General features: G+C 37.0%; 1 protein-coding gene across 3 annotated transcripts in view; it reads right to left on the bottom strand.

The window, feature by feature from the left end:
• STK26 (serine/threonine kinase 26) overlaps positions 1-13,914 on the bottom strand; it is a 52,260-nt gene that overhangs the window by 8,718 nt on the left and 29,628 nt on the right. For 2 of the 3 annotated variants that reach the window (XM_063660822.1, XM_063660823.1), the window contains 3 exons: positions 12,355-12,585; positions 11,695-11,760; positions 3,727-3,783 (listed from right to left, as the gene is read on the bottom strand). In XM_063660822.1, coding sequence (XP_063516892.1) covers positions 3,727-3,783; positions 11,695-11,760; positions 12,355-12,585 — 354 coding nt within the window. The remainder of the gene's footprint in view (positions 1-3,726; positions 3,784-11,694; positions 11,761-12,354; positions 12,586-13,914) is intronic. The other variant, XM_054472482.1, reaches the window with a different exon arrangement.

Here is a 13,914-nt window from a genome sequence, read left to right as displayed (position 1 = left end):
CACTTTCATGTTGAAATTTAACAGCTTAAAATAGAACTCATACTTTGGTCTCACCATCTAATATTAACTGTGGTCTGGGTATATAGTATACTCCAGGGATGTGTGTAATTCAATAGGTCCCTTTCCTGGGTAACATTATCTATTTACTTTCAAATCTATCAACTTCCACCCCAAAGTTTATATTCAAACAATAGTGATTAAAATAGTTTCTAAAGTCTTCTAGAAAGGGTGAAAATGGCGTACTATGTTATTGATGGCTGGCAATGAACTTCTGAGGTACTACAAAATAACTGAAGGACAAACGTCACACTACTTAAGATCAGTAATTAGTATCATCTGATCATAGGACATTGGCAAGGCCAGAGGAGGTATATCCTTGGTTATTTCAGTGATTGGGCAAGATTAATGTACGGCCTACTAGCTATCATTCTGAAGGACATCTAAAAGTAACATAAATAAGCCAGTACATTACCTAATACAGAAGTTTTTAAAAATATTTAAGTAAAAACAACAAAAAGGGGATCCTACAGATTCATGAGCTTATCTGCTATACTTTAGGTTCACGTTAAAATCCAATAAAAGTGAAATCTCAATTAACTGGGTGCTAGAGGAGGATGGGAAGAAAGACTCTGTGGCAAGGAGACTTCTCCATTTGAACTTTTCTCCAATAACTGAAGACCTTGCCATGTCTCTAACAAATAATATCTCTGTCCCAAGGCAGTGTACTTGCCTTGCGTAATTTGCCTCTGTTGTCAAGTGAGACTATGCAAGAGAGGGACCTTGACTCTTTCGAAGACTGTACATTTGTGAGCTCATGGATCTTCGTCACACTTTAACTTCCAGCCGGTCCCTAATGCAGTCTGCTATTTTATGCCCTCTCTTATGGTTAGCATATTGTTTCTTTTTTCTTGGGGCTCATGTTTTATTCTAGTCATCTTATTAGATGTGCTTTTGTTGCAAGCCACCACGATTCTTTTTGGAAAGAAGTAGAGCATAATAAACTCAATAAAATATGTGCAATATCCTCAAAGTCTGCTCACATACAATAAATTGTTTTTCAAGAATGGGAGTGACTCAAGGTAGACACTGTATAACATTGACATAAATGACAAGTTGTAATCTTATGTTATTCCATTAGTTAGGTACCAGGCACCAGTTTAATGTGAGAAACACTCTCCGCTAAACATCCCTCTTATTTCCTCTTGTTCTTAGTAGCAGAGCCTTCCTCTACACCTAATCCTGTCTTAGATTCCCCCAAATGGTAGCATTTATTTGTACAGGAATATACATGAAAAAGGAATAGCACATTTTCTCATTATCTGCTCTCCCTGTAAAGTCTAGTTAAATGAGTTTTATAATTAAATCACAATATTATTGAATTTTAGAGCTAAGAACACAAAATTAGAGATTACTGATTCAATTTCTTCATTTAACATGTGAATAAATTAAGACACAAAGAGGCTAAAGGGCTGCCCAATATTTGCCAGGCAGTCAGTGTTAGCGCTGGGTTTATGGCCTAGGCCTTTTGATTCTTAACCAATACAGTACTAACAACATTTTTCATTCATTGAAAACTGTTATTAATGGCTATTTGTTTTATTAAGTAGAGTTCAGAATAGCAGGATGAGATTAAGATCTCACAATCATTTAACTTGGAGATTTCATAAAACTGACCAAACTACTATTAGGGGACACAGATTTGGGTCGTTGGTTGGGGTTAGGCCAGTGTTCACTGCTTAACATTGCTATCAGTGATCCTGTTGAACAGAGTGGCCAAGCTTTGCCAGTGCTTCCAAAATGGGGAAGAGACATGGTGAGCACCCTGAAGGACCAGATAAGACAACTGATAAATTTGGAAAGGGCTCTTAATATTCAAAAAATGGAAGGAGGATCATGAAACAATTGAGAGGCTTCCTGTAGAGCTAATGAAAAAACTATTGAATAATATGACTCTGTGACAAGACAAATAGAAATGAGATCATTTAACTTCAAGAGGAGAATGAAGCCTGACTCCATATGCATGAAGGATTATTACACAAAGAAACATCAGTGGTGTTCTCTCACTAGAGAGGAGAGAAAAAAAAATGAACTCAGGCTTTAGGATATAAGAATTAGATTAGACACAAGGAAAGATTACCAAATTCAGCAACTGATTAAACTGATGTGAATTCCTAGTAGTAGATGAGGCTCTCCATCAAGTTTAATTACCATTTCTTTAGAATGGTTTAAATATGGTTCTGCCTAAAGGAAAGAAAATCTCTTATAGTCATTTCTGTTCATAAAATTATTTGAAACTTTGAGTTACTGGCAGTCAAGGTTAAAAGCCTTTTAAAAATAATCACTTTCAGTTAGGAAAACTCATCTCCACCTAAAAAAATAAGAATTAAAATATTACGTGATTATTTTAATCAAAACACTTTCTAGAAACAGCATACTCTATAATTTCTAAGGCGGAAACATGCAAATAAAAAAATCATATAATATTAAAGATGGAAGGGAACTTAGAAATAACTTAGTGCAACTTCTTTGTTTTATAGAAGACCTACATCCAGGAAGTTCGTGCCTGGTTCACAGGCACAGAGCCAGACCTATAACCTCAAACACCCCAGGCCAGCCCAGTGGTCATTCTACTACACTAAGTTGCCTCTCATAAGTCATACTGAATTTTAAACATAGTATCATATTAATAAAGATTTTTAAGGAAGGGAAAGAAACTCAACATTGATAGGATCACACTAAATTGGGGAACAACCAGTGTTTCTCAAAGGCATTCTGTGTGTAAATGCATCTTCATTGGGTTGAATTTTCCTGCACACTGCAGGATTTTAGCATTCTGATCCATGACCACTAAAATGGCAGGAGCACTTCTAAGTCATTGTGACAACCCAAAATGCCATCACATTTCCAAATAACCTATAGAGGGGCAGAGAGAACTCTGTGAAGAACTGGATCTGTAGGCCAACCTTGTTTAGAACCCTAGTACCACTATCTTAGTCAATTCAGGTGCTATAACAGAATACCACAGACTGGGTGGCTTAAACAATATTTATTTCTCACAGTTCTGGAGACTGGGAAAGAAGTCCAAGATCAAGGGGCTGGCAGATTTGAGTCTGGTAAAGGCACTCTTACATGGTTTCCAGAAGGCCTTCTTCTCACTGCACCCTCTCGTGGTGGAAAGAAAGTCAGAGAGCTCTCTGGGGCCTCTTTTATAAGGGTACTAATCTCATTCATGAGAACTCACCTTCACAACTTAATTAGGTCCCAAGGTCCCCACCTCCTAATACTATCACATTGGGGGTTAGGATTTCCACACATGAATTTTGGGGGGACACAAACATTCAGTTCATAAAAATCACTTTTAGTGATAGTTATCTCAATTACATATTTTTTAAAAATCTAAGAAAACTCAGTTTTTTCAGGGATAAGCTTGCAAAAGTCAAACTTTGACAGCAATGGATACACACATCCCCTTCTAATTTGGGAGACTTTATTTTATTAAGCTATTTGCATTTCTTATATAGTCTTAGAATGCCAGCAACATGTTCAAACGTACAATACATCTGTACCTACATAAGGTAGAGGTCATGAAAAAAGAATTTAATTTGAACATATTAACTAAAGCAACCACTTAGCGTGCCCAAAAGCCATTAATCTTCTATTTAAAAAATTAAGGTACGTGCATATGCACACATTTGCATCTGTGTGTAATTATTTTAAAATACTTACAAGATCCAGTGCTGAACCACCGCCCAGGTATTCCATTATTATCCATAATTTAGACCCCTGTAAATCCATGAAACAATTTAATAATTACAAACCTGAGCCAAAATAACATACTAGCAAAAATGTTAAATCTCACATACTAAAGCACAGATTCTATTTGCATGTTCTCATTTATTTGTGGGAGCTAAAAATTAAAACAATTGAACCCTTGGAGATAGAGAATAGAAGGATGGTTACCAGACGCTGGGAAGGATAGTAGGGAGGGGGAGTTGGTGATGGTTAATGGGTACAAAAAGTAGTTAGAGAAAATAAGTAAGATCTAGTATTTGATAGCACAACAGGGTGACTATAGTCAATAATAATTTAATTATACTTTTAAAAATAAGTAGAAAAGTATTACTGGACTGTTTGTAACACAAAGAGTAAATGTACCCTGATGTGATCATTATACATTATATGCCTTTATCAAAATAGCTCATGTACCCCCATAAATATTTACACCTTCTTTGTAACCACAAAAATTAAAAATTAAAAAAAATAAAAATAAAGAATATATTCTAAAATGTAGGTTTAAAAATGGTTGCTTGGGAACCCAGAATATATTTTTTCCATAGAACATTCCAAATTAAAATTCTGAGCTTAGACTACCCCCATACCTTTTTGCCTATCATATAGCTAAACAAATAAAAGTACTGTTTGTTATTGTTGAACTATTAGTAATTTTTATAAAAAACAAAGCTTTAAATAATTATCTTGAATGATATTGGAAAGAAAAGATAGTTACATTAAAGAATGAGGAGGTAAATGAGGGCTTGTAGAAATTTTGGGTTTGAGTTTGAGGCCAATGGATATTTTGCCTTATTTCAGTTGTTGGCTTTCATTTGTTTTGATGTACTTCAAACTTTTATCAGCTATGATTAATGGGCATTTTTGGCACACACGGAACCTAGAAAGAATATTGTTCATTTTACCTCTGATGTAAATGGATAAGAAAAAGGGAGAGTGTAGCTTTAAAAATATATGCTTTCTCCAGGTGGAATTAACTTCACTGTGAGCTGAACAAGAGGAAATGGGGCTCCTGGGAGGAATATATGTATACAAATTCTAAAACAGGTGTACACACACACATACCATTCAGTACCATCAGTTAAACACTGGAATAAACCATTAAACCCTTTTTGTTTTAGCTATAGCTTAAATACAAGGGACGCCTCTCTCTCCATACCATTTCATGAGTGGTATTCTCTGAATTTTTGTGGGACCAAAGAGCTGACTGGAAGTAGAATGGTTGGGTTTACTATACTGGCAGCAATCAAGTAGTGACTGGACTGTGTCCCAAAAGTTGATTTTTAAGTAAGATGTTCGGAATTTTAAAAGCAAGCATTTTCCCATAAAAATAATGCCTAAGTTCCTGGGGTAGTCCTCCCAAAAGACAATTTCACACAAATGTATTCATTCGTAGTATAGCATAAAAAGTACCAGAGAAACTCACTACTATTTATATCTTAACAATATTTCAAGCGGAAAAATATATTCAGCATGGTGCCTCAACTTGGGATGCCAGAAACACATTTCTCACCTTCACAACCCCAGCTGCGGGGTGAAGATTCTCAAGCTACTGCCAGTAGCCCTCAAACTCAAAAATCCCTGGGAGGTATTCAGGAGTCCAATTTAAAATTTCCAGGCATCTCCATGAGGATGTGACTTTATCAAGGCAGAGAATGGAATCCAGTGACATGATGATGAGTGCTTAGGGGATGGGAGAGGGTTGAAGAATCAGAGTGGAACTGACATTGTAGTGTGGAGAATGGGATGTGGCCCAGGGTTAGCGATCACGAAGGGAGGGCTCAGTTAATTAAGACAAAATGATTCTCCTTTCCATATGCTGACACTATGTAGAATTTGTAAGAGAAAGGGAGGAACAATATTCCCCTACCACTTCCTCCACTAATCTTGACATCCACTCTGTCCTGACATAGATGGCCAGCAGGCACTGCGAGCAGAAAGCTGAGAGTCTTGGTTAGCAGTGAAGTCTACATTAGGAAATAGAGGAAATAAATTCCCACAATACTGGTGAGGGAAGAGGAGTTCCAGGAAAGGTTCATATAACTTGTATTTGTGTATAGAACCTAGGCACTCACAACCTGAGAATTGTGAATCTGACGTACCTTTATACTTTTTTCAAGAGAAGAAAAAAGTGGTTCTTACAACGGTGGATAGATTAAAAATTGTTTCTTTTGCCACAAGTTTGTTTCTAACAAGTACCGTACTCTATCATATGAATTCAGAGAGCTTCCCATTCACCTGACATTTAAAAGAAAAAGATCTTATAAAACATGCCTGCCTATTTTGCAGTTCTGCATGAATGAAAGCACCTGTTTTCCAAGTTAAAAACAATGTGTGCCTTTTTGTTTGTACTAATTCAAAACAGAAACTTGCCAACTGTCTGTCAGTAAAACGTGTTTATAGAAAGCTTGAAATGTGACTTTACAAAGTAGTATATACCATTAAGCATTAAAATTACAACTACTCAATTTCTAGATCTGAAAATAAGGAATCCTTATTTGTTTTGGAAATCAGTGGTGGTGAGGGCTGCACAACACGCCTGTAATCCCGGTATTTTGGGAGGCCGAGGTGGGAGGATTGCTTGAGTCCAGGAGTCTGAGAGCAGTCTAGGCAACATAGGAAGACCTCATCTCTACAAAAAGTGCAAAAAATTAGCCGGGTGTGGTGGCATATGCCTGTAGTCCCAGGTACTCGGGAGGCTGAGGTGGGAGGATCAATTGAACCTGGGAGGTGGAGGCTGCAGTGGGCCAAGACTGTGCCACTGTACTCCAGCTCGGGAGACAGAGTGAGACCCTGTCACAAAAAAAAAGCAAAACAAAAAACAAAACAAAACAAAAATCCAAAAAACAAACAAACAAAAAAAACACAAAATCAATGTGAATGTAGCTAATGCCACAGAGCTGTACACTTAAAATGGCAAATTTAGTGTTAACTATATTTTGCCTGATTAAAAAAACATGCAGCACATAAGATTTTATAAAACTGGAAGTGACAGTAGAAATCATCTTGCCAAGAATATGGCTAGAAAATTTACCACTTCTGAGTCATTTTCTTCCAGTTTGGAATGCTGTGTCCCTACCCCACTCGCACCTTCCAACCCCTACCAAAATCATACTCAAGACTTAGTTCAAATGCTACCTCCCTAGTTTGAGGGTTATTGCACTTGATGTACTCACAGATAAGCAGGCTATTAATATGAAGCAAGTTATAAACACATATCTGGGGCTGAGCAGAGAGGATGAAACCAGAGACATCAATTTAGAAGTTGTCAGACGAAAGTAGATGAGATTAACCACAACATGCAAAAGAAGAGGAATACACATAGTAGGCATTAATAAATAAGCGTCTGTTGAATTGAATCTAACATGGGGCTTCTTAGAGGTGTATTATATTAAGTTTAAAGCTATTCCTATTTTGAGAAAAGAACATTTTAAGAAGGAACAAACTTTCCAGCCTCCATTTTCTTCAAGTTTTATAAGAGAACTCCAAAACAAATCTTAACAATAAAAGAATATTCCAGAGGCATTGAGCATACATACACTGGCTGTAAGCACATACAGTTTCAGTGAAAAATAAGGAGAAGGCCACAAAGCCGTATAGATGATTCTGAAATATTTTGCTTCATTCAATTCTTTTTTTTTTCATAAATATTGGTGATGGTGGGTGGGAGGCAATATTTCCTTAACATACACAGAAATCTAAAGGCAATTTTCAGCAGCAAATAAAGGCATGATTCAAATTCTATTCAATGCCTGAGTGTCATTTTAAGATTTACATTGAACTAGAAAAATATTTAAAGATTATAAAAGATTATTCCAATATTATGAGATCAGAAGGGAAGGGTTTGCTTATTTTAGCACTCTTCATAAAGACTAACTTTGTCAAGAAAATCTGCCCAGTGAACTAAAATTAAAGGAAAACACTGTGGTCATACTGATGTGTTTGTCTGGTTTTTAACTCTCGTTTTTAAAAATGAAGTTATACAGTGAGCTTAGTCAAAATGAATACCTACTACATTTTTTGCATGTCTCAAGGAAATCACTACAACTGCATACAGTTTCAAAGAACATATAATTTTCTCTCAAATGTAATAACCTTTTCCTCCAGCTTACAGTGAGGTCTTAGTTATGGATGACATCCTGTGTAAGAACAACCCATTTCCCAGTTTGCTCAATTAACTTGACTCACAAAATCCTCCATGTCACCTGAAATGGAACAATGGGCCACAATAAGTATGTAAGTTGACTGATAACACAGTTCCCTGATGGCATGAAGAGGATGTGGCCTTGTCTTATGTTGACTACATGAAACAGAATCCTGTTATATTTGACGTGATTTTAGTTTAGAAAAAAATACAAATCCACACAGTCATACTGTGTTGTAATATAAATGGAAAATAAATGAGTTGGTCAATTTAAGAAAGTGATTTAAATAAATGATATGAAAATGTTGTAAGATTATAGAATATTTCTCTGTGTGTATATACATATGTCTTGTAGAGAGACATATGTATATACACACACATTTATTTACTTTAAATAGATTCAGAACACAAATAATCAACATAAGCCAGCTGCACATTTCTACAATTTTATCATGAAGCAACATGTTCTTCAAAGTAGTGTTTTATATCATAGAGTTTAGTTAATGATGGGTGAAGGAGATAAAAATAATTTGATTTAATCCCTTAAGAAGCTACCTTGGATGGTTTTGTAGCACTGGCTGGTCTGAGTACACTTTACAACCAAAATTTGGGACAAACAAAAAACTAGTTTTTAATTATTTAAAGATTAAGTAAATACTGGGTGACTAGTACATGTATACTACTGTGCTACTTAAAAAAACACTCTATATGAAATCTTAGGAAAAGAAGATAGAGCTATCACTCATTTTCCATGGGAGTATTGAATATGAATAAATAAGCAACCAATAAAATGGTCAAACCATATCAGTACCAATTTTCAATATATTATGGAATAGCCATTTTAAATATGGCTTATTTAATATTTTAGGTCAGCAACCAAAAATAGTGTATTTGTCACAGGTGCCTAAAAGCAGCAAGGATTCAGGTTTGCCCTAGGGTGAGTCCGGAAATACTGGGATTCAGTCCAGAAAGAGTAAACCAGAATGAGCAAATGATACACACACAGACACACACACACACACACACACACACACACGACAACAAATTCCTGGGGCTATGTACCACCAAGGATTTGTATGGGAATTAGGAGGAGAACCTAAAACTACTGAGACTGCGTAATCACTCATGAGATCTCTAAAAAAGAATATGATAGGCTGAATTAGGTTTTTAGGAACAAATATGACAGCAAAATTATCACACAAAGGAGCAAATAATTATGTATGTAGTAAAATACAGTAATAGCTAACACTTAGATGTAAATGCTGAAATTGGATAGAAATTACTAGCATTATCACCTCCTTTTAGAGGCCTTTTATTCATGCACTCCTGGACAGAAGTGACTACTTACTTATTTGTGCATCATCTATACCTTGTACATACTTTAATCATAAAATTGGCATCATTTCAGTGCAAAACTGGACTGTGAGTGCCTTGACAGCAGTAGTGAGTTGTTCATTTTTATATCTTCAGCACCTAATAGAGTGTGTAATACATAGTGGCTGTTTGGCTGCTTAATGATTCATTCTACTATGCATTCATACCACATACATCCAATATTAGAATAAGTCAGGTTTTGTAAACAGGCAGTGAAATTTGTGATAAATTTCTCTATCAGTATTAACTAATATAGATACAGATAGATGGAAAGCGATGACAAAGTCACCAAGATGGCAGAGGAGATACTAGTTTTAATCACCCCCTCCCTCCACATATACATAAAAAGCCCCCAAATGTAGACAGCTATCCACAAACCCAAGTAACCCTGGAAGGATTCAAGGGCCTATTTAACAATCTGCAGCAACACAGTGGAGCAAAAAAGAAAGAATATCTCCACAGAAAGGATCACTGATGAGATCAGCATACCTGAGAGGCCAGGAAATGTCTAGGAACAAAGATGAAAGGTGGAGGCTATTGGTATCACTACACAGTAAAAGCCATCATGGTCCCCAGTGGCCTGCTCTGCAGAGGACACTGGCATCTCTTGCTACTGGGGTAGCCAACAGCCATTTCTGCCAGGGAACCCCAGAGAGGGATACATGACTACAAAACTCTCTCATCTCAAGAAGAAGACATTGTTGAGCCACATGGAGAAAGAAGCCACCACTCTGAAAACTGGTGCAGCTCCAGACCTCTGAGTCATGGCCACTCCACTAGTGCCCACACTCCAGACCCAGATTCTGTGTCTTCACTGAGCTCAACCATACCTCAGACATTGAAGCCACTGCCACAGTGAGCTAGCTCACACCCCAGGGCCCCGGAGCCAAGGTTTCTCTGAGTGTGCCTATGCTCCAGACATCCACACACTCACCACTGAAAGCTAGCCTGTGTTCTGGACTCCAGACCAGCTGAGTGGTTGCACTGGACCCACCCACAGTTCAGACACTTGAGCCAATTACTGCCATAGTGAGCTAGCTCACATCCCAGGCTCTGGAGACAAGGTCCCTCTGAGCGTGCCTATGCTCCAGACATCAGCTCAGATGTTACAAATAGCTAGGCCCCATGCCACCCTCAGAGCCACTGTAGCTCTGTGCAGCAGTAGGGGGTATTTGTACCTAGGACGTTGGTATTACTATTGGCTTGGGCCCCAGAGCATGTCCCTCCAGATATGCCTATGCTTGAAGCCTTAGTTCTGTGGCCACTCCATGGGCATCACTCATTAGACACTAGTGCCACCTCAAGTGGGCCCACAAGCAGACCCAATGCCAAAAGGGATCTACTCAGCTATGATTTCTCTGGTGGAAGAAAAAGAGACTGGGGAGATCCTAGCAGCTCTTGCCACCAAAGACGTCAAACAGCCCTCACCACTGTTGTAGACACCCAAGGTATTGACCACTGAGGATCCCTGCAATCTTTGTCAACACTAATCTCAAGTGACGAAGCTGCACAGGAACTATACTCCTATGCCCTCATTGGAGCCAGAACCACTGCAACCCACCCAGCCATTGCTCTCACACTGTCCTACAGAGGAAGAAGGTCTTTTTACATTGAAACCTGTAATGTCTGGAAGAGGTGATTGCTCTACCAACTGCAGAGACATCAACATAAGGCAATAATAAACATGAAAAACCAAGGAGACATCTCACCACCAAAAGAACACAGTAGTTTCCCAGTAGCTAACTCCAAATAAATGGAGATTTATAAACTGCCTGACAAATAATTTAAAATAATTGTGTCAAGGAAGCTCAGCAAACTTCGAGAAAATACAAAGAAACAAGTGAAATCAGAAAAACAATAAATGAACAAAATTATAAATTTAACAAGTAGATTAAATCATTTTAAAAACTCAGAAATTTTAAAGCTGAAAAATACAATGAATGAAATGAAACAATACAATAAAGTGTCAATAGCAGAACTGATCAAACAGAAGAAAGAATCTGTGAACTTGAAGACAGCTTATTTGATAAAGGTATAGATGGATATCCGAAGTTTTATTTGGTCAGCAGAGCATAAAATGATAGCACTAATTTTTATGCAGGCCAACAGCTTAATTAGTTATGGATACACTCTTTTTGGCCTATGGATCAACCAGTAACAACAAACACTTCCCTCCTTTTAAACCCTGAATGGCAAAGATCTAGCACAGCCTTCAGTTGAAAAACTGAAATACAAGGATAAACAATTTTAATTTTAAAATGATTCAAACTCCAAACTAAGCTAGAGTTCATGGGGGCTTTTTTTTCAACTATTTATTATTCACATTTCAACAGACACGAATCCTGACTTCTAACTCTGGAACCCAAGAACCACTGGGTTTTACCAACCAGTTTTCTGTTATGTAGTAACATCTCCATCTGCTGGAACTTCAGGTGTCTGCTAATCCCATGATCCTGGAACCAGTAAAAATTCAACTTTTATTTGGAGGGGGAGGCAGATGTTATTCTACTTAATTCCATTTTAACAAATATCTACTACGTGCTTAAGATGTGCCATACCCTGTGCTAAGGAATGTAAGTACCAGGACTGGTTAAGCTAAACTCCCTGCTATGAAGGAGCTCACAACCTGGTGGGGGAGAGAAATGTGTAAATAACTACCATAACTCAATGAAATAAGTGACATACTTACATGTTCCATCAGTTCTGAGGTTGAGACAGTCAAGACCATTGAGAATAGTGTCTGGAAACCCAGGGGGATACCTCTTTCCTGACAAAGGATATGTCTCCAGGACCAGCTGCATTTCTGCTCCTCCATCAAACCAAAAGTTCAGGTGTGGAAAAGGGGTGCAGCTGAGTACTGGGATGCATTCAGGATACAGCTGCTAAATCTAACAACGGTTTATTTGGAACTATAAATGGAGCTGGATTCTGCCTGGAGGCCATAGACTGCCAAATCCTAATTTAAGACATTGCCTTTCAAAAAAATAGAATTAAAAAACTTCTAATGAAAATACCTTATGACTTAAATAATACAGCACACACATTACCTTTAAATATGACCCATAGTATTTTGTTACATATGAGCTGTCACATTGACTCAAGACAGTTATTTCTTGCTGAATGTCTTCTATTTCATCTTCGGCTTCCTCAAGGTCTATGATTTTAATAGCAACGACTTGCTGGGTACGGTTATCAATTCCTTTGAAAACTTCCCCAAATGAGCCTTTCCCAATGCGCTCTAATTTTGTGAACAGTTCTTCTGGATCAGCTATGTTATTCTAAAGGGAGTGGGGAAAGAGAAAAAGAAAGAACACAAATGTTTTCAATCAAATTTTTTTAATGAAGGAAAATAAATCACATAAGACAATAACAAATTTTTGTAAAAGCATACAAACTCCTTTGACTCCCCATATGTGCTTTGTTAGAACAATTGTAATCCCAAACAGGCAGCTAGTCCATATTCTAGTGAATCATACACACTAACTGAGCTTAGCTGATCCTGCTATCACAAACATTCTCACACAGCAAATATATCCAATGCATGCCAAAACATCAGGCACTTTTTGGAATAAAGCCACTGATTATACACAGTTTACACATTAATGCAAATGTAGCAATAGTGGGAGAATATCTAACCTAAGCTAAGGTGAACTGTTTAGGTTTCTAACATTCTGCCAATATTATCTTTTAACACTCCTCTCTCTCCAACTCGGATATCCCAATCATCTTAGCTACACTTCCAAACCGCCATCTAAATAACACAGACCACAAAAGACTCCAGGCTTTACAGGTCTTTGTTTTTCTTTAGTTGGAATCTTATCTATATGTAATGTTATCATCAATAGCTGAACTAAGATTCTATACCTTTGTAATAATTGCTAGTAATCATGAGAAAATGGTAACAGATTGAACTTTGCACAGCTCATGTCACAGTGAAGATCCAGAATAATTTAACACTTCACTACAATAAAATCTGGAATGAGCATAGGCTTTTAAGGTTAACAAATGTATAGGCATGACTTAGATTTATAAACTCACTGTTGTTTCCTGATTCAGAAATATTCTGTATCTTATAATATACAATTTTGAATTAAAATTTTACCCCAAGACAAACTTTATATACTTACTTAAATTCATATTGCTGAAAATATACTGCTGATCAAGTAGAAACTCAAGATTGCCAACCCTGCCAAAAGCACATTAAGTGCTTTATTAATCAAAAACTTTGAGTTCCTTCAAAATATAAGAGGATTCTATCAAGTTCTGGTGAGCTATCATGTCTAATTTGTTAACTGGACCTAGGATATCTGTTCATTTACTACAGTTTTACCTAGTTTCACTTCATCATCAATTTCAGAAGACAATTATGGAGTTAGCATGTCCCTTTTATCTTCCTTTATTAGACAAAGAGGCCATTGAAAATATTGTTTTTCTTTTATCAAGTTCATTGCACCATGATCACCAATGGACACACTACTACTCCAGTAAACCACTACCTTTTGAGGTAACTCCAAAAACTCATGACTGCTTTTAAAGAATTTCACCAAGTTCTCTTTTTACACAGCCTAAAATACAGTTTGTACATGACCTGTTTACCTTATAAGCTT

Source organism: Pongo pygmaeus, chromosome X, assembly GCF_028885625.2.
Source record: "Pongo pygmaeus isolate AG05252 chromosome X, NHGRI_mPonPyg2-v2.0_pri, whole genome shotgun sequence".
Classification (NCBI taxonomy): Eukaryota; Metazoa; Chordata; class Mammalia; order Primates; family Hominidae; genus Pongo; species Pongo pygmaeus.
The sequence above is the reverse complement of the archived record's forward strand: the minus strand, read 5'-3'. Positions and strand labels throughout refer to the sequence as shown.